Source organism: Pholcus phalangioides, unplaced genomic scaffold (assembly GCF_987345545.1).
Source record: "Pholcus phalangioides strain wild (caught in Gottingen) unplaced genomic scaffold, Ppha-v1.0 ptg000022l_1, whole genome shotgun sequence".
NCBI classification, from domain to species: Eukaryota; Metazoa; Arthropoda; class Arachnida; order Araneae; family Pholcidae; genus Pholcus; species Pholcus phalangioides.
In genome coordinates, this window is record NW_028301615.1 from 2388294 (window position 1) to 2407707 (window position 19414).

Genomic DNA, 19414 nt, shown 5'->3' on the forward strand with positions numbered 1-19414 from the left:
TCACTGGAAATTTAAATGATCTGATGCTCAAGTGATATGCATAAGTGTCGCGGTTTACTCAAGTGAACCGAGTATCGATTAATATGTCGCAGTCACTTAAGTGATCTGGGAATGTGCCGCTTAGTTCGTTCTTTAGAAAATTAGGTTTGAGGTCACGGACCAAATCGGAATTTTTTTTGTTTCAGGATTTTCAGTCTTCGAAATTTCATATTGGAAGGTATAAATTTTGATTTTTGAAATAGAATAGGAAATTTTTTGAACTGTTTTTAAAAAGTGCTTGTAAACACTATAAATTTTTAGTTTGGAGAATTATTATTATTTTTAAATGTCCCCCAAATAATGTACGTTAAGCGGTTCTTGGTGGCTCAGACATATTTGTGTGTGAAATGTGAAATTTTATTTCATCAGGATAGACGATAAATCTGGGTAAAACCTACGTGAACAATTGCACGCCTCTTATTTTTCTGTCTAAACACTTAGCATTTGCGATGAACGCAGCTGTTTTCCCGCTTGTTTTGTTCGGGTGAAATTCTCTTGACTTGAATAGCGTTGGTCGAGAAAGACGTGGAAGCCCGTATTTGTCCAACTGCATTTCAGTGTGACGGTTTTGTTACGCCGACCAGTGAAGTGTAAACAACTTTGTTTTTCCAACATTTGTTCGCGTATTTAGTTCAATTTGACACGAATGAAACAGACTCATTGGCTTCTCTTAGCGGGAATTAATGAAGCTTGGTGAAATGCATCAAAATGAATAACACTTGTATACCTGTGCTGCGATAATTAACCCTTTTTTTTCCCTGTTTTCATAAACTTCCATCACATCGTGGGTCGTAAATAAAGTAAACAATGGGAGTTATGTTGATGTTTCTGTTTTTCTTTATGTTCATGTTTTTTATGAGAATGTGTAGGCGGTGGTTTATTACTATTCGAAATTGAGTTAATTTTGAGAAAAAAAGTTTTCGTTGTTTAATTGCAACAAATGCGTCAGCGATGATTGATCAGAAAATTGAAGCAAAGCTATTCACCCCCCCCCCCCACCTTCTTCACCAACCAAGTTAATTAATGGCCACCATTTGGGAAAGTCGACATGGCTTTTGTGCTTTGCCCAACGTTATTCTTTTATATTTTCAAAGAAGGAACCGACCGGGACACCAACACCAGAACAGCTAGCTACCTGCCACTACATGTTCGTGTAGTCATCGTGATGGGTTCGCACAGCACCTCCTAGAGATAGAAGGCCTCTGCACTGTTTGCCGTTAACGTCATTCAGACTACCTAGCAAGTTTGCCACATTTTGAAACACAGCATCCTATTTCGTTTCTTCTTATTTTGGCGTAGAATCTTCCTGATTGGCTCACAAATACCGCAAAGTGATTGGATGTGGGGCATAGAAATCGCCAATTCTGAGCCCGATCATTTCTTTTCGTCACAACGATGATACTGGCACGAGCAGGGAATTTTTTTTTCTCTGAATATTCTGAGGAAAAATGGACTACTTACTGACGTCACAAGCAGACTGCGGAGGCCTTCTATCTCTAAGAGGTGCTGGTTCACATCGATCCCCCATACAATTTCGATCTTTATTGACGGCATAGTACGTGGTGGTCAGCTAAAGTTGGTTTTCTGTAGTTTTCTAATTGTAAGGAGCGAATGAGAGCCAATCTTGCATTAAAAAAAAATGTTCTCTACAGAGTGCAATCATTAAAAAAAATTCACGCATAATACAGCACAACAAAATAACCTGTCAATAAACCGCAAATAAACCATGAATTGGCCAAGGGAGTCGCGGGTGACAAAAGTTTGAGAACCACTGGGTTAAAAGTTATTCGAAATATTGAGGGGATAGGGCTCGATCGGGTCCATGGGCTCAATACAAGTTTGTGACAGGAAATACCAAATATTTCGTACGATGATTCAATACAATTAGTTGATATTTGAAAATGTTACACTTATAAATTTTCATAGTGAATTTCTTTAAACTCTCTACGATCATGGGTGTAATATCAAATCCAAACACCAGTGGAATAAATTCAAACAAGTTCTCTGTGTTTTCTTTCCTCTCTCTTCACCATCGCGAAGCTTTATAGCAACATTATCTCTTTGGTAGTTGCTTTTTCTTTCCCTCCTTTCTATATTCCTGTTAAGGATTCCCCCCACACATATAATGCATCTTTCTACTATATACATGCAAGAGTGAAAAATAACTCTTATCTACTTTATTTATTATACTTTTTCTCCTTTATATTTTTTTTTTCGTTGCCCCTTCTTCCTTTTTTTAACGTGTGGTTGGGTTCGGACAAGGTTACCAGATTTATCGACGATTTGTTAAATATAGATAATTCTAATTTCTTGTCATAAACTTGTACGTGAAGTGGCTAACATTGCATTTTTCGAAATAAAAACAAAAATATAGAAGCGTATCAGTATAAGATTCTCAAGCTTTCAAAATTATGCTTTTAACAAATCGTTAGCGGTGGAAGTAAACGGTAAAGAATACTGTAACTTGTGTTTGTACAGTACAGCGATACCTCGAATTACGAAGATTTTTTCCGACGTTTTTCTGCCTCGGCTAACGAATACGGATTCGGCTAACAAAAATTTTAGTTGAAATGGATGCATGAGCTAAATTTTTTTTTCCGCTTTCAGAAAGATTTTCAACCATTTCATGTAAAATGAATGAGTTAAAAGAGAAAATGCATTAAAAAAATATAACCTTAGGTTTCAGTGTATACGGTAAGACTGAACAGTTTGGACATTTTAAAAAGGCATCTTTTCTATCCGTATCTGTGAATGAGAGAGAAATGAGCTGACATAGCATCCCACCTTACACACAATGTGTGTGTTGGTGATTGGTTTTTCGACTATGGCTCACGAACTCGATTGCATAGCGTACATAGTGTAAAATAAAATATATTTTTAGTAAATCATCTTCCTATAAATTTTTCTTCATCCAATAATATTGTGAAGTTGATGACTATCTCAGCCTTTGGTCAGTATTTATATTTTTTCAGTGCTTTTCAGTATTTTATGAAACTTCTTTTAAAATTTTGGGCCGTTTCTGGAACGAATTAAACGATTTTCCATAGAAACCTATGGAAAATCTTGTTTCGGTTAACGAACGCGATTTCGGATTGAATTATCTTCGTTAGTCGAAGTACCACTCTGTATCTATATTTCATTTCTATTCTCTATTAAAAAAGTACGCAGAGATGTTTTAGGGAGCTTTTGAATTCCGTCGAGTTCGTTGACTTGCATTATCAGTCTCACTGAATCTGTCTTCAGTGGTATGAAAATATATGACATCTTTTTTTGTGGTTGCGCTCATTTGTCTCTTTGCAGATTACAAGCCATAATAAAGATGGTATCGCTTGCGGAAACTGTCTGTTATACATATCCACTGTGTACATACAACTAAGAATAGTAAAAAACCTCTGATTGTGGTTTTTTGAGTATTATGAAATCCAAACATCATATATTTTTTTTTCCTCTCAGAGACATAATTTTTTTCCATTGTTTTCTCCCAGACACTGAAATACTGATAAAACGAAATTTTTACGTCTGTGTTATTCATACGTTATATATGTATAACGTCAGCCTAAATAGTTTTTTTTACTCATCTTCAGGTAAATATTTTTTTTTTCTCATGGTACTTTCCCCCCCCCCCCACGAAACCTATTGTGTTGGTGTGTGTGTTCATCATGATGGGTGATGATTAAAAAGTTACTTGACATCTGAGAGACTCCTTGTCCAAGAAGTGAGCAATTCACATAGGCAAAATCTTGACAGAAAATGAAATTTCCATCTCCAAATTAATTTCCAATTTCTGGAATCAAAAGATGGAGAGTCTAATGTACACCTGCATCCAGAGAAGTTTTCTAATTCATTGGTTTCTCTGTTTGGGTTTAAGCAAGTGAAGACTTTGTTTAAGATGGAAAATATAGTTTCCACCAAGTCTGGCCATGCCCAGGGTCGTCTTAAGAGCATCATGGGCCAAATGATTTTTCTGAGGCCCTACCAGGCAAATTCTCGAAAATTTCAACCAGATCTCATTTTTGTGAAGCCCTTTTCTCTTGAGGCCCCCGGGCCGTGCCCGGGTGGGCCCATGCCTAGTAAACTTCCTCCATGCTTTGGTGGGTTTTGTGATATCTGATGATTGTAGCTGATGCTTAATCCTATCAAGCGATTGCGGTGTCATGAAAAAAAAAAAAAAAAACCTGATCAGCTGGAAGCCAGCTGCTATTGACTTTTTCTTTCTTTCAAACCGAGCACAACTGAGGTCTATCACCATCTATGGACGATTTACTACCTAGTGAATTGTGCCGGAAGTGTAACTGTGAGTATACCTAACAGTTTGAATGCGTACGTAGTGTTGTGTTCGGGTTTTCAGTGCCGCCATCTATATTTCAGAAGTGAAGTGCTATTGACTCTACAATAGCGACGATGGGATTGATGTCTGAGTTCCATTTCAAATCTGTGTCGGAGGCAGGGCCGTCATTTAACTTTTTCCGGGGGGGGGGGGAGACAAAGAACATGTACTCAATGTATTTACAATTATATACATATACACATTTGTATACATATATATATACCATTTTTAGTGTATTTTCCAAAGCCAGCGGGGGGGGGGGGCAACGGCCCCCCTCTGACCCCCCCCCCCCCTTCCCAAATGACTGTCCTGGCCGGAGGCTTATCAAGTCCAAAGATGGCCACGATACAATGTATTCTTACGATATCGGCACGCGTTTTCTAATGCTGTCCAAGCAAATGCACGTGTAATTTTTCGATTGCAGAAATGTGCAGTTTCTCTACCAGTAATGTGAATGCTAAACTATTCTAGGTTTGCAGAGACTATGAGAAACACACAACTCTTATTCAATCAAAAGTTGTTTTTCTAATTTTTTGAAACAAGTTTCAGGTTGTTCTAATTTTTTGAGACAAAGAGGGGAAAAGTAATTTGGCATCTTAGAATGTATTCAATCTGCTTTGAGAAATTTTTTTTTGTTGCCACCGATATATACTCAAGAAGAACCTCATAGACGATAGAAACGCAAATTACAACCATTCTGTAAATTTAGGCTTTCTAATTTGAGCATGTCATGAACTGCACTCATAATTTTCTGGAACGTTCTATTTTTTTTTTTTTTTTTTTGAAACAAACGTGTATATCAGTCTCACGCTTCGGGGGGGTTAATCCTCCAGTCCCCCCCCCGCCACTACCTTGGTGGGGGACACAATGGTGGGTCGAAATGGGAAAAAAAAATTTAAATATATTCATTCATACCTAATTTTTCTATTTATTAGGTATTACTTTTGGTTTTAAATAAAACTTTACGCGTCATTTCATTCGTGCCTGTACTTATTTCGATGCCGCGCGTTCATTATTCCGTGAAATATAATGATTGATTTCGGGATCACACACTCGGCAAAAGGGTTATTTAAAAAATATATATATATATATTTTTACCTTCATGAGTTGGACCTACTTTCCGATCAATACAGCTGTTTCTGTAATATCAAGGGAATGTGATAAAAACCTTTTTCTCTCACCGTTTGAATATTATTTCCAATGCAGTGATTTTTAATGGCAAGCACTTTTTTTTTGGCATATGATAGATTGATGAAAATTCTATTTCCGTGGCAACTTTTGACAACGAAGCGATATTTACGATTCATTGAAAGAGTCATCAATGGACACATTTTTTGTAGAAGAAAAAAAGTGGTCAAGGCGTCACAACAAGAAAGTGTTGACCCAAAACGTAAAAGATCCTTGTATAAAAACAGAAAAAATACAAATACAAATACAAATACAAATACAACACCACAACAGGCAAAATGCCCAACGAGGTGGCTGATAAAAAGATGCCCATAAAAATATGGTTGTCATATGTTTCAAAAATACAGCAACCCAATTAAAAATGCAATTAACACAAATTACAAACAATATATACACATGATAAAATATTATACAATGCCCATAAAGAATACTTATGGTTGTCTTATTCTAAGAATGGATAGCTTCCCGATTTACCCCAACATGTTTATCGTATTTCTTTTTAAACGTGTCAATTGTGTTACAATTTACTACCTCCGGGGGTAAGCTATTCCATTTATTAACAACCCTATTGGAGAAAAATTCCCTGCGACACCATAACCTTGCATTGTCCCTCACCAATCGATACTGGTGTCCCCTTGTAAAAGCAGTCGATTGGCGGTGTACTAAAAGTTCATGGTCCATCCTATCCATCCCATTGAAAATTTTGAACACTTCGATCATATCTCCTCGACACCTGCGTTCATCCAATGTAAACATATTCAAAAAATGAAGTCTTTCTTCATAACTCAAGCCCTGTGTGCCAATAAGGACACGCGTAGCTCTTCTCTGCACCCCTTCAACCAAGTCTATGTCCCTCTGTAGGTATGGTCTCCAAAACCTTACAGCATACTCCAGTCCAGGACGAACTAAGCCTCGAAAAAGCGGAAGAATGACTTTAGGAGAACGCGAAGAGACCTTTTTGAAAATGAGACCAAGCATTCTATACAAAACATAAGACCATACAAAACATAAAATTTTTGAAAAATCACTCGGAAAGTTATAACAGTGGTTACGTGCACAAAAAGCGGTAATAGAACGATGAGTTCACAATAATGATGCCGTTGACATAAAATAATGCGCACAGAAAATTTGATGCTTGGAATATACAGGGTGATTCTAAATTCATGAGACAAACTTTGAGAGCTAATATAAAACACCTGAACAAGCATTTTTGGTCGCAAGAATGTGTAGTCGAATCGCAATATCAAATACGATGGAGGGTGTTTTTAGGGAGCGTACAACAGCATTTTATCAAAAGAAAATATATTTTCCGACGTATTTGCTGCGATATGTGCTCGAAGGTGCAAGGGGTTGTAATGGGGGTACGCTTAGGCTGCACACATACTCGGACGGAGAGCGAAGAGTGTGACTTCAAAAGAGAAAATGCATTGGGCTGGAGGTAGAGTTGCCCTCACATACTGACAAGGTGTAGGAGAGTGAAAATGACCGCAGGGGTTCTGAAGGGTAAAGAAGAAAAGCCTTTGAGCGGGAAATGTGACATCCCGCCAACTAGTAACCCAACCAGCCTGTTCATGCCAAATCAATGAATTTGGCAATATTGAAGTCTTTCAATGAACGCGTTAATCCTCAAAAGAGTACAAGTCCTGATATATGTTTTTAATGACTTTCTTGTATTAAACCGTTGTTTCGAATATTATTGCAGAGTATGTATAAATATTGAAATAATTATACTTCAATCAAGATATAGATACTAAATTAAAATAAATTTCGATACTTTCTAAAGGAAATATCACCGTTAATGAAACGAAAAGCGAGAAGTTATCCATGCACCTCGATGAGGTAACCGTAATTTTTTCATGTGAGCAGTGTATCTTTATATTTTTTTTCTTGTGGTAATTGCTCTCATATGAGGTTACTGCATAAGCAGATATATCAACATCCATACTTTTTTACGGGCATCCTGTTTCAGCTCCATCGTTGGGTATTTTGCCGTTGCTGCCTTTGAATATGTATCTAACTATAAGTCTGTGAAAAATTGTTATTGCAAATTAATTTTTGGAACATTTATTTCCATCTCAATTTCTTAGAGGGGAAAAAAAGCTGCAGATAGAGTACTCACACATCTCTATGAACGGCATCCTAGGGCAGAGGCATACGCAAGAGAAGGGCGTGGGGGGGGGGGGGTGCTCACGCACTGCCTTCAGCTAACCAAGAATTAGGAACAATTTCAATATATCGGCGAAAAGAAATAAAACATCGAAAGAAAATACCTTTTATATACTATTTGAATGTATTTCTGTTAATTTAAATGTTTTTTGAAGGTTGGTTACTCAAATTGCTCGGGAAGAAAAATTTTTGGCCTTTTCCAAAGGTCAATCATGCGTATGACCCTACCCTGGAATGAAGTGCTGCAGCATGGTGTTGAGTAGGATTTTTGTCTCGCCCCCCCCCCCCCCACAACTTTAAAATTCTATAATTTTAGAACTGTGTTCTTTGTTCCCAGCTAAAACTCCCACCCCAAAATGTTACTGCCCGGGGCAGTTGCTACTCCCCGTACCTTTTCATTTCCGGCCCTGTGCTACGGAGCCATCTTTTTTGGAATCTTTTTTTTAATTAAACGTAACAAATTTTTATGAATTCACAAAAAAATTGTCAAAATTAGGCTTCCCTGAAAGCATGGTCAGCTTGGTAAATTGGAATTAATTCCAAATTGTAAAATTTTGGTTCCAAAGAGACATCCATCGTTGGAAAATTCCCGTTAAAAAAGAACTATTAACGCTCAATGTTTGTGCAGAAAAATGAAAAGGGAGAGAGCGAAACATGCCAGTATATATATATATAGTATATAAGGCAGCGCGGAATTCTCTTTAAGCTTTTTGCCGTGTGATTTCCTCACAGTATATTTCTTCAGCTTTTCTCTCTAATAAACATTAGAACCTCTACTGGATTCCGATCATTTGACATTTGTAAGAGAAGACAATGAAATGCTTATTATTCTTAATACGCACTTGTATTTAATAATTGTATAATAGTTTCTCACACACACACACGCAACACAAATGATACAAATACATATGCCACAACAGACAAATTGCCCAATGAGGTGAGTGGCTGAAAATGATTGTCGATAAATGTATACGTGGTTGTTAATCAAAAATTATCAGTGTGGATCCATTATTTATATATGACATCCTAAAATTATAAATTCCTCCTATATCCGGCATGTTCTGTGCATAACAAATTTCAATGAAAGCGCTGATGTTGAAATAAACTGGTTTTGATTTTGTGAGAAATACAGAGATTTGTATTGTGTGAGATGTTCATATGTAATCTGAAAAAAAATCTTGGGTCTCTTTCATAACACACGGCATTTCAATTCAAATAAACGGAACAGATGTTCAGTACAATAAATAAAAGAGGAAAAAAGCAAACCATGTTTTGATAATGGTAGTAGGCGATGGGCAATCATCATGGTGTTTATCCGATTTCCTAAAACCCAGGGGGTTCTCAAACATTTTCCACCCGCGCCACCCCCTTTCCCTTATGAAGAGCAGTTATATATAAGCAAAACATTTCTTCGAAATACCTTTGTCAGGACCACTGCACCTCTGCACCCCTGACAAAAGTTGGCGCGCACAGTTTGAGAACCCTACCAATCCATCAACGTGTTGACAAATCCCTACAAATTTGTTAAAATTCTAAGAACATGTTAAGTATTGAGTAGAAAATTAGTGTCGACCAGCAATTCTCAACCTTTTCTGACTCGCAAAGCCCTTTTTAGTATATAATTTCTACGACGGAGCCCCCGTACGCTTCGTTTTTGTTTTTTTTTCATTGGTTATAAAATTTACTGATTCACTTTACTTTGATCGAGTGGACGCGGAGCCCCTGGGAAGTGCACACGGAGCACTGGTTGAGATCCGCTGTTATAGACAGTATATAGATAAAGTTTTCTTTCGAAAAGATTTTGATGTGTTTGTGCGTGTGGGGGGACATGATTTTTCCACCCCATCGATTCCGTAATGATTTATAGTGGTATATATCCTATGTTTTATAGCGGTTTTTAAGTTTCCGCCAGAAATTTGCGATCCTCTACATTTTGCAGATCAGGGCAGAGGCGTAGGCAGGAAAAAAAACATTGAGAGGGCTGAAAGTTGCCAGTCGTCCCGTGATGAGCCTCGAGCCCGTATGTAGAAGGATGCAGTGCCCCGCATTATTTATTCATTAATTGGCGAAGGGGGTTATCGGCCCCCCTCCCCCCAGGTTCTCGTGCCTATGTCCCATGGCAGTACGTTTCTTATTAAAAGCTATTCATGGACAATTGAAGGGATGGAATTTGCGCTTTTTCTGATACTACACGCAGGAAACTAGATCCCCCCTGCTCTCCTCCTAGTTGCAGCCCTATTCGTTCGTCAGAAAGAAGTTCTCTTGCACATGTGTAGTTTTCCATGCAATAAGCACAAAGAGATGGGCGGAAATTTGAGAAATATCTCGAAGTGTCCCAGTAAAATTTTGAAAAATATTGACGTCGGGAGGAATCAATCCGTAAAATGCCACCACAACAATCGTCAAAATTTTAAATTAGGATAGGTTAGGTTAAGCACAATGGGAATTGAAAAGAAGAGAGAGCGCCGAAAGTGGAAAAAATCCGAAACACTCCCTCCAAACTGAATGGGTGTGATGATCCCTCCTCAGAAGGTTTTTTTTTTCAAGAGAGGGAGGAGAAAAAATGGGGAGAAAACTGACCAAAATCCCCAAATAGCGTTTGATTTTACCTCTCGGTAGAAACAAACCGGATTGAAAGAGTCGCGAACTTCGTTCAGTGGCCTCTTTCTCCTCCTCGACTCACTTCCCGAGTATGTAAGGTGCAGCCTACTCATTGTGCAACCTGGGAAACGCAAAGTTCACCTCCAAGGCCTTATACGTACCATTTTTCATTGTTTGGCGTAGCATAACCTTGATGGTCCTCACACGAATAAAAATCAAACTCCACTTAAAAAAGTTTGATTTTTACTCATGCAGGGGCCATCAAAATCATGCTACGCCGAACAATGACAAGACAGGAAGGGTTCAGCGAAATGTGTGCGGAAGCGATTTATTGTGTGTGTGTGTGTGTGTTCGTTTAATTGGCGTTGTGGTAATCGAGTGGTCATAGTGACAGACACGCATCGTGGGGGACCCCGGTTCGAAAACCACCGTCGCCACCTTGGTGGTCAGCTGAAGTTGGTTTTCTGTGGTTCCCAACTTCGAAGCGCAAATGCGACAAATTGTTTCAAAAGCGCAATATACCGGTCAGTCGTCACCGTTTCTCGCAAGAAAAAGGGCGAAGGGAAAAGGCATGGACTGGCCTCCATATTCACCCGACTTCACCTCCTGCGACTACTTTCTGTGGGGCACGCTGAAGGACATTGTTTACCGCAGCAATCCTTTAACACTCGACGAGCTGGAGGAGACTATTTATCAAGCTTGTGTGTCGATTTCCGGTGACACACTACAGAGAGTCACTGACAATTTCATTCTTCGTTTGCGAAATGTGTGGTGTGTGAAAGGTGCACATTTTGAATCACTTTTGATGTGAATGCAACGAGGGCTACTTGCATTACCCACTATGTACAGTCTACTTATGGTAATGCCGCCTGCGGCGCCGTCTATCGGCGCAATTTGTAACTAAAATTTTGAGGCTTTTTTTTTTGTTACGGTTTTTTTAATAAACATACCACTGGTTTCATGCTTCTATCTATCACCGTTTCCAAGTCATTTATTTTCAAAGTTAGGGGTCTTTCGTGAAACACCCGGTACTTACACTTCCGGCACAACTCACTAGGTAGTAAATTGCCCATAGGTGGCGATAGACCTGAGTTGTGCCAACAGCTAGAGGAAAAGGCCTCTGCACGAAGCTTGTGACGTCACTGAGGTAGGCTATCTCATCTATTGCCATTGAATATAGCAGGCCGATGCATGCGCCATCTTAACCCTTTTTGTAGCACACACACACACACACAATGACAATAGGTAAGATGGCCTACCTGAGTGATTCGTGCGGAGAGGCCTTGTTCTCTAGATGGTGTTGGTGTGAAATACTGGCACAGAAATGTTTTTTCCATATTATTCAGCTCTTGGGAGGAGTGATCGCCCCTCTCTGGGTCCTCGCTGTGATAAGAGGTGCAATGACTTGTGGTAGATTTTGCGTCACCCAGGTTGCACCACGAGGAAGCCTACCGCATTACAACCCCCTGCTAGCTCGAGTGATTGATAGCACATATCGCAGCAAATACGTCGGAAGATTGTATTTTCTTTTGGTGAAATGCTATTTTGTGCGCTCGCATTAAAAACACCCTTCACCTCCTATGCTATTGCGATTCGACTAAAAATGCTTGTTTAGGTGCTTTTTATCACCTCTTAAAGTTTGTCTCGAATTTAGAACCACGCTCAAGCGAACAAAAAAAATTAAAAATATTTTCAAATACCCTGTAGTTTGTGGAACAAAATTAAAATATCGAAACAAAATACCTTTGCACCGTGGGCAGAGATACGGGGGGGGGGGGGGGTATGACATCATCATCGTGCTCCCCCCCCCCCCAGACTTCCAAGGCAATCTCCGCCTATGCTTTGCACGCTATTTTAATCAATTTATATTGAATGAATTATTTGAAAAAATGCTTTTTTTTAAAAGTTAGTAGACTGCGTGTCGTGTTGGGTGATTCACGTTGCACGCGGCGCAGAAAACCTGCTGCTAGGTAAACCCGGCTTATGGCTCAAATGTGTGATGAGGCATGAATTCCGATTGTGTGAATAGTTTAAATTTTTTGGAGCCCCTTTCTTTTGTCTTTCTTTCTTTACTTTTTCTTTCAAACAAAAAGCACAACTCCGGTCCTATCGCCATGGGCGATTTACTACCGAATGGGTTGTACCGGAAGTGTTAGTATGTGTACTTTAATTAACAGTCTGAGTGCGTATAGTGTCTGATTTTTTCAGTGCTGCCATCTATATTTTAGAAGTGAAGTGTAATGATTGAATATTTGCACCATTGCAGGCCTGTTGCTATCTCTGTGGCGAGACTTTTTAATAGGGAGATAAACTCGCATTCGCTCCTCGAAGTTGGGAACCGAAGAAAACTAACTTCAGCCAACCACCACTGTGGCGATGGTGGAGTTCGTATCCGGGACGTCGCGATGCGAGTCCGTCACTCGACCACCACAGCGGCCGCCTTTTACAACTTATTAGGTTAACGGGGCGCAAAAAACGGCTTAAATAAAATAGAGCAGGGACGTTGATCTTTATCTCTCGAGGGATACATATCTTAAAACCGGGTTTTCTTAGGAGCATTTTGTTCTACGCCGCGCGGTGCGTCAGCTGTTCTGTCGTCTGCATATCCCCGTATTTTTGCCATTTTGCATAACAAAAGAAAAGAAAGAGACATAATAAAATATAAACATTAAAAGATACAGAGGGAGGCAGTGCCGTCTTAAGGCATGGGCTCACCCGAGCACGGCCCGGGGGCCTCAAGCGAAAAGGGGCCTCACAAAAATTAGATCTGGTTGAAATTTTTGATAATTTGTTTGGTAGGGCCTCAGAAAAATCAATTGGCCCGGGGGCCCCATGATACTCTTAAGACGGCCCTGGAGGGAGGGAAAACAAAAAAAAGTGAAGAGTAGATCGGTAAAACGAGCGGTGCACGACGCATTTGACTCCTCCAGAAGCAGTCGTTTAATCACGTCCGACGTAAAGTGATGGCGTGTTGCGCTCTGCAGGAAAAGAGTCGTATCACTTTTACTGCTGATGAGGAGACACAGCGTGTTGCGTCCCAACGATTCACGTTGCACGCGGCTCAGAAAATCTGTCCCTATGTGAAAAACCGGCTTTTAACATTTTTCCTTCCCGCCTCCATCAGGTATAACTCGCGCTTGCGCATTAAGGGAAGAGCGTTATTGTTTGTTTGTAAACAACTGACGGTAGTAAACAAGAAACGTGCTTTCCATGGTTATGGCTTCCCAATGGATAATTGCATATAATGCTTTTCCTTCAGTAGCGAAATGTCCAAGAAGTGTTTGATCGGAGTCTTTTAATTAATAGACACCGACTCCTACTTACTTTTAAGAACTCGATCAATCGTGAATTTCAACCCACAAAAATATTTCAAGAATGGAGTCAGGCCGTGCTTTATTATGCTTCATTGAACACCTTCATTGAGTCCTACCTTGAAGAAAGAAAAACCAAATTTCCCTTTTCATTAAGGTAAATTTATGAAATATTTATTCTGGTTTCGTTTTATGGCAACTCGGTACATCGATATGTTTACGGTAACTAAATAATCACCGCAATAATTAACTAAATAAATCTGTGTTTCAAATATTGTATTTTAACTAGTGAACTAGAACTATGTGTGATGTAATAACGTAAATACTTCCACTGCCAGTCATCATGCAAAGGTAAGGCAGTCAGAAACAATACAATCTATGTATGTTGTGGGCGTATTTACGGGCTTGGGCAGCCCAGGGTAGCGAATTTGAGGAATGAGTGACCAAGAAACTTAGTATAATAGCAAAAGGCGGGCCCGTCATTTGGGGAACACTGTTTTTCTTTTCCGTACAACTGAAAAATACCATACCACAGAATAGCATACCATGTTTAAGAAATTGTTACTGCAGTTCTTGATGTTGTCTAACACAGTACTTATAAAAAAAAAATTATTCCACTTGCTGAAAAGTGGAAATTTTGTCTCCTCTTAATGGACAATGTATAATGAGGGAGTGGAGCAACTTTTGGAAGAGGAGTCTTGCTGTGCTGTCTTAATGCATGGGACCACCCGGCAAGCCCCGAGGGTCTCAAGAGGGTAGGGCCCCACACAAAAATATAATCTGGTTGGAAATTTCCGAGAAAGCGCTAGGTTGGGCCTCAGAAAAATCACTTAACCTAAGAGAGGGGGCATGATGCTCTTAAGACAGCCCTGAAATCTTCTTGTCCCACTCAGTTAATGTGAGCAAAGAAACTCTGAGTAATACAACTACTGAACTGTACATATACCTCGTGAACTTGTGAATTGTGAAATTCCTTGTGAAATTGCTGACAAATTGACCTATGTCTAAATGTTTTGTGTAAACTTGAAAAATGAAGGTTTAGATTTTAAATGAAAACTGTCATGCGTGCAAAAAACAGTTCATTCGCAAATACCTTTGAAAACAAAAAAACAGCATTGTAATTACACAGAATCTTTCTTGCAGAACTTTTTCAGCTATGAGAGCTCTGCCATATTTACTAGCTTTGGGCGTTGCCGTTTTGCCACTTTCAGTGAATGGTGAACTTTTCACTGCTCTTGTGGACTTGGAAAAGCTGCTGTATACAGAAGGTGAAATTGTTCGGACTTTAGAGAAGTATTTGGCAATAGAAGAACAACGCTTACAAAAAGTGAGATGGTATGTCCACTGTTCTCATTTCAAATTCAGTGTATGCGTTACGTAAGAAATTTCAGGCCTAAAAATTAACCAGAATGATTATTAACTTGTGATAAAAATCTGTTGTTTGTTTTTTTTCAAGTGATCTGTAATTTTATTAATTTGTTACACAGGTTCACAGATGAATATGACAAGCTGTATCGTAAAGCTAGTGAAGATGTTCAAACATTTCTCGCAAATCCAGTGAATGCCTATTTGTTGGTCAAACGTTTGACTGCTGATTGGAAAACAACTGAAAATCTAATTCAGGGATATGACAGCAGAGGTATATTAAATTTTTGTATTAGCATTTAACTCTTAACTTAATTTTTCTTTTACTAAAAATAAAGCACTTTAACAAAACAAGAATCACAGAACATGGACACTTGTGCTAAACAAGAATCACAGTCATAATAATTCAGTTTAACACTGTTTGAGAGTCAATGCTGCCCAATACCTACACTTCTTAATAATTAACAGTACATGCACTGCTGTGTTTTCTCAAATTTTAGGCAAGAATGCAAGCCAACCCTCCATTGAAAAACGTTTCCACAAAGATCAGGCAAACCAACAATGTGATACGAACAAGCACATAAAAATTCAGGCATCTGCCGCTTTCACTTTGAATATGGAAAACAGATGGCAGAGTGTTACTCAAGCACACGCACGCACACACACAAACAAACAAAATAATAACTTTGGCATTATAAACCACATCTCATAGCATACACTAGTTAAATTAGTTTTATAATTCCCCAAAAAACAGTTCAAAAGATGTCCTGGATGGGGGGGACCACTCAACCACCCCAGTAATGACCTGGATAGGGGGGGAGGGGGTTAAGTGGTTCTTAGAATGAGGTCCTTTCTCCCTATTTTTTCTTTTTTCTTTTTTTTAGCTGTTTGGATTAACTGATTCTGATCATCAGCAATCTATAATAGATATTATAGTTGTTTTGCTTGTACTTTCGTAGAATTATAACAATGCACGTCCATATGCTATGTTACTATGATCATCAAGTTATGAACATTTTGGTAACTCTTGTGTGTTGAAATTAAAATAGGATGATATTTATATTTGCCACGCATTCCCTATGAAACTATTACTCTGCCTATACTTTTTACATTTGATTATGACCATCTGTATTTTTAGAAGGTATATTATATAAATAGGGATACATAATTTTCGTATTTATGAAATAGATGCGATAAATGTAAAATATAACCATTTTTAATGAATAAATTTAAAAATTTGCTTTTTATCACTTTTCTGCAAAATCTTCATAATTTACACTTTTTTTGAAGCAAAAATAGGCAGTAATTTTGCAGTGCACTTGAATTCTAAAACTTTCAATTAAATACAGTACTTTAATACTTGGCCGCACGATTAAAATATTAAAAAAAATGTGTGGTTGGTTTAGTTTGTTTTTGCAAATGAATGTAAAATCTTTCCTTAAAAAAGTGTTTTTGCAGATAAAGGTAGAAGTTTTTAATTTGTGAATTATTTTTGAAGATGAATGTAAAATTTTTTTTTTCTTTTTTGCAAGGGAGTACAAAAATAGTTTTACCATCTGGGAGCTAACAAAGTTTACCACCGTTCTCCTATTCTAATGATATTCTTAACTCCCCTTATTACTGGAATTTGCTGCCCTGGTCTGTAGCCTGCTTAGTCCCCTGTAAATATGCTTCTGCGCATAACACTAAACCATACTTGAAATCTTTTATTTTTTTTATTTTTGCAAATAAATGTAAACCTTCCAATTTGAAAAAAAAAAAAGTGTTTTTTTTTACGAAATTTAGATGTTTTATTTGCAGAATTCCAGTATCTCTAAACAAGGTAATGAATGCAAAATACTGTAAAACCTTCCAATTTCAGAACTTCCTTACATTGAACGGTTTTTAATGGAACCAGCCATGATTCTATAACACAGAATGTCCACAATACTGTACCTCCATATCTTTGACACCTTTCTAACTTGGACAGATTTTAATGCAGGGGTTCTTGAAATTTTTTTAGTCGTGACCCAAAATAAATAAAAAAGATTAGCTTTGCTACTCGTGGGACTGTTTGTTTTTCGAGATTAGTGAAACTAGTGATGCAATAAGTGAATTTTTAACAGGACTGAGTGAATTTATACAACTCATCTAGGAAGCCACTGCGAGGTAAGTTTGAATTGTGACCCATAGCTTAAAAATCCCCAGCTGTAAGTGGATTCGTATGACTCATCTCGGAGACCTGTGAAAATCAAAATTATGTCTTCAGCCATAGTTCAGGAGCCTCTGGCTGTAAGTTGATTCGTACGACCCATCTGGGAAGCCCCCCCCCCCCCCTACCGGTGATCCATAGGTTAAAACCACTGTTTTAATGGAACCATAGGTGACCAACTTAGACAGGGACTACTGTAATTTTTTTTGCTATGTTTTATGCTGAAGTCCCAGAAACATACGCTTAAAATTTTTTTTAATGAAGAACATTTAAATTATTTCTATGTGCCATGATTTTTATAATTTATGTATTTTTTTAGCACTGATTGAAAATATAACCCACAATCGAGCAGACCTGCAATTTCCAGATGATGAAGACTTGAGTGGTGCAGCCATTGCATTGATGAGGTTGCAAGATACATACAATTTGAACACAACTTCTTTAGCTCTAGGTGTAATAGAAGGAGCAATTCGTTCCCCTGAATTAACTGGTAGGAAACAAATACATATGTTTTTTTTGTATGTTTTTCGCTGATTGGTTATGAAGACTGATAAACTATGTCAATATCAAAAATATGAAGCATTTAAATTTCTTGTTTATTTTCTCATTACCAAACTTTTTTAGATGTTTCATTAATTTGCCTCTTTATATTTGAAACCAATGCATATAAATACAGCAGCTGATTAGATTTTCATGGCTGTCGCTCAATCAATAAAATTTTCATGAATTTGGAAATGGGTCATTGAGTATAGAATTTCCTCCACCACCAGTGATTAGTATCGCTCGTCTTGCACCATGAAGGTTACTGTCAGGGTTCACAGGTTTGATCCAGGGGAAGAACATAGAAAAACAAGTTCTTTATCTACTGACCCTGGGCCACCACCAATAGATCACACCTTCATTTTTCACCCAACTCCATCGGTTGGAATTTGTCGTTTAGCGATATGACTGGAGTTAGTGTGTGGTAAAGTAATAGTGGTTAGTATCATCAGAAGATATTGGATGAAGGTGACTTTTCCTTTCCTTTCAAACCATATTGTGTAGCCCAGTCTCCATCATCTGTTGACAATTTTAGCCATTGCTCCTGATAAGGGGTAGGACGTGTCGAAACTTTATTTTAAAAAAAAAGGATTACTCACAAGGTTTCCGCCATCGGTGCACTGAGGCAGGCATCAAAATATAACAATTATGAAATGTATAAAATTTCTAAATATGAGATACATAAATATAAAATTTAAGAATTGATTAATTTGAGGTTGTTCATATATCTGTTAAGTTCATTGGTCAAGTCTGCTTGTAGTCTTGCTGAACTACTGAGAGAACTATTCGCTACTGTCTGTGTTTCATCTCTTCCTGTCATCACCACATTCTTTTCGTATAACCTGTCAAGATTAGCCTCTACAAAAGAGACTAACTCATTCAACCGCTTGCTGAGGATGAAGGTGACTGAAATGAATAAAACAGAACCAAAACTTTTATTTTTGGTTTTGACTGACCAAATCTATTCAATACCTTGTATGTACAGTGAAGTATACGTAGGCACAACTAAATTATCAATAGCAAGCAGAATTAAAAAATTCTGAGAGACAGGATCGTCAGAAGTGTTTGGAACTTGTGGGGTTGCTCATCTTAATTTTTACTTAGGAAATTTTGATTTCTGAATCAATTCAGTGGATGCTCAGACCCATGGCATAAATTATCATGGTTGCCGGAGCACCCACAGCACACCAAAAGCTCAGACCAAACTGCTGAGAGAAACTGAGAGGTTAGGTCAAACAGATGAGTCTGCAAGTGCATTGCTCACCCTCATCAATAGCTGTCTAAAATCCAATTATTATTATAAATATTATAAGTTATTTCAGCTTGTCGAAGTGTGTGAGTAAATATTTCAAGACTTTTTTAATATTCTGTTATACGTGCTTTGTGAAACTCTGTAACTCCGCTTTTAATACTCTGTTTTTGAAATTTGATATTTAAATACTAAGCAATTGTATTGCTTACTTGAACTTACTTGAACATTCTCATATAATGTGCAAATCTTCTAATACAAAAGTGCTCGTATAACGGCCATGATCTCACATTAACCATTCTCTTCTAGTATACATAAACTGAGCAATGTTTCTTTCTTCCAGTCATTCTTTTTCATCTGCATGGACATGTTTTCCCTAAGGCAATATTGTCATTTGCAGCAAGTGCATGATTTTGCATACACAGAAGCATTTTCAT

At 38.1% G+C, this 19414-nt stretch overlaps 1 protein-coding gene across 2 annotated transcripts in view; it reads left to right on the forward strand.

The window, feature by feature from the left end:
• The window catches only part of LOC149069330 (prolyl 4-hydroxylase subunit alpha-1-like), a 40005-nt gene that overhangs the window by 7931 nt on the left and 12660 nt on the right, over positions 1-19414 (forward strand). Inside the window, exons 1-4 of one of the 2 annotated variants that reach the window (XM_089250029.1) lie at positions 13493-13789; positions 14776-14967; positions 15120-15271; positions 17508-17678. In XM_089250029.1, coding sequence (XP_089106155.1) covers positions 14789-14967; positions 15120-15271; positions 17508-17678 — 502 coding nt within the window. In that variant the 5' untranslated portion in view covers positions 13493-13789; positions 14776-14788. Of the gene's footprint in view, positions 1-13492; positions 13790-14775; positions 14968-15119; positions 15272-17507; positions 17679-19414 lie in introns of those variants that run through there. The other variant, XM_089250028.1, reaches the window with a different exon arrangement.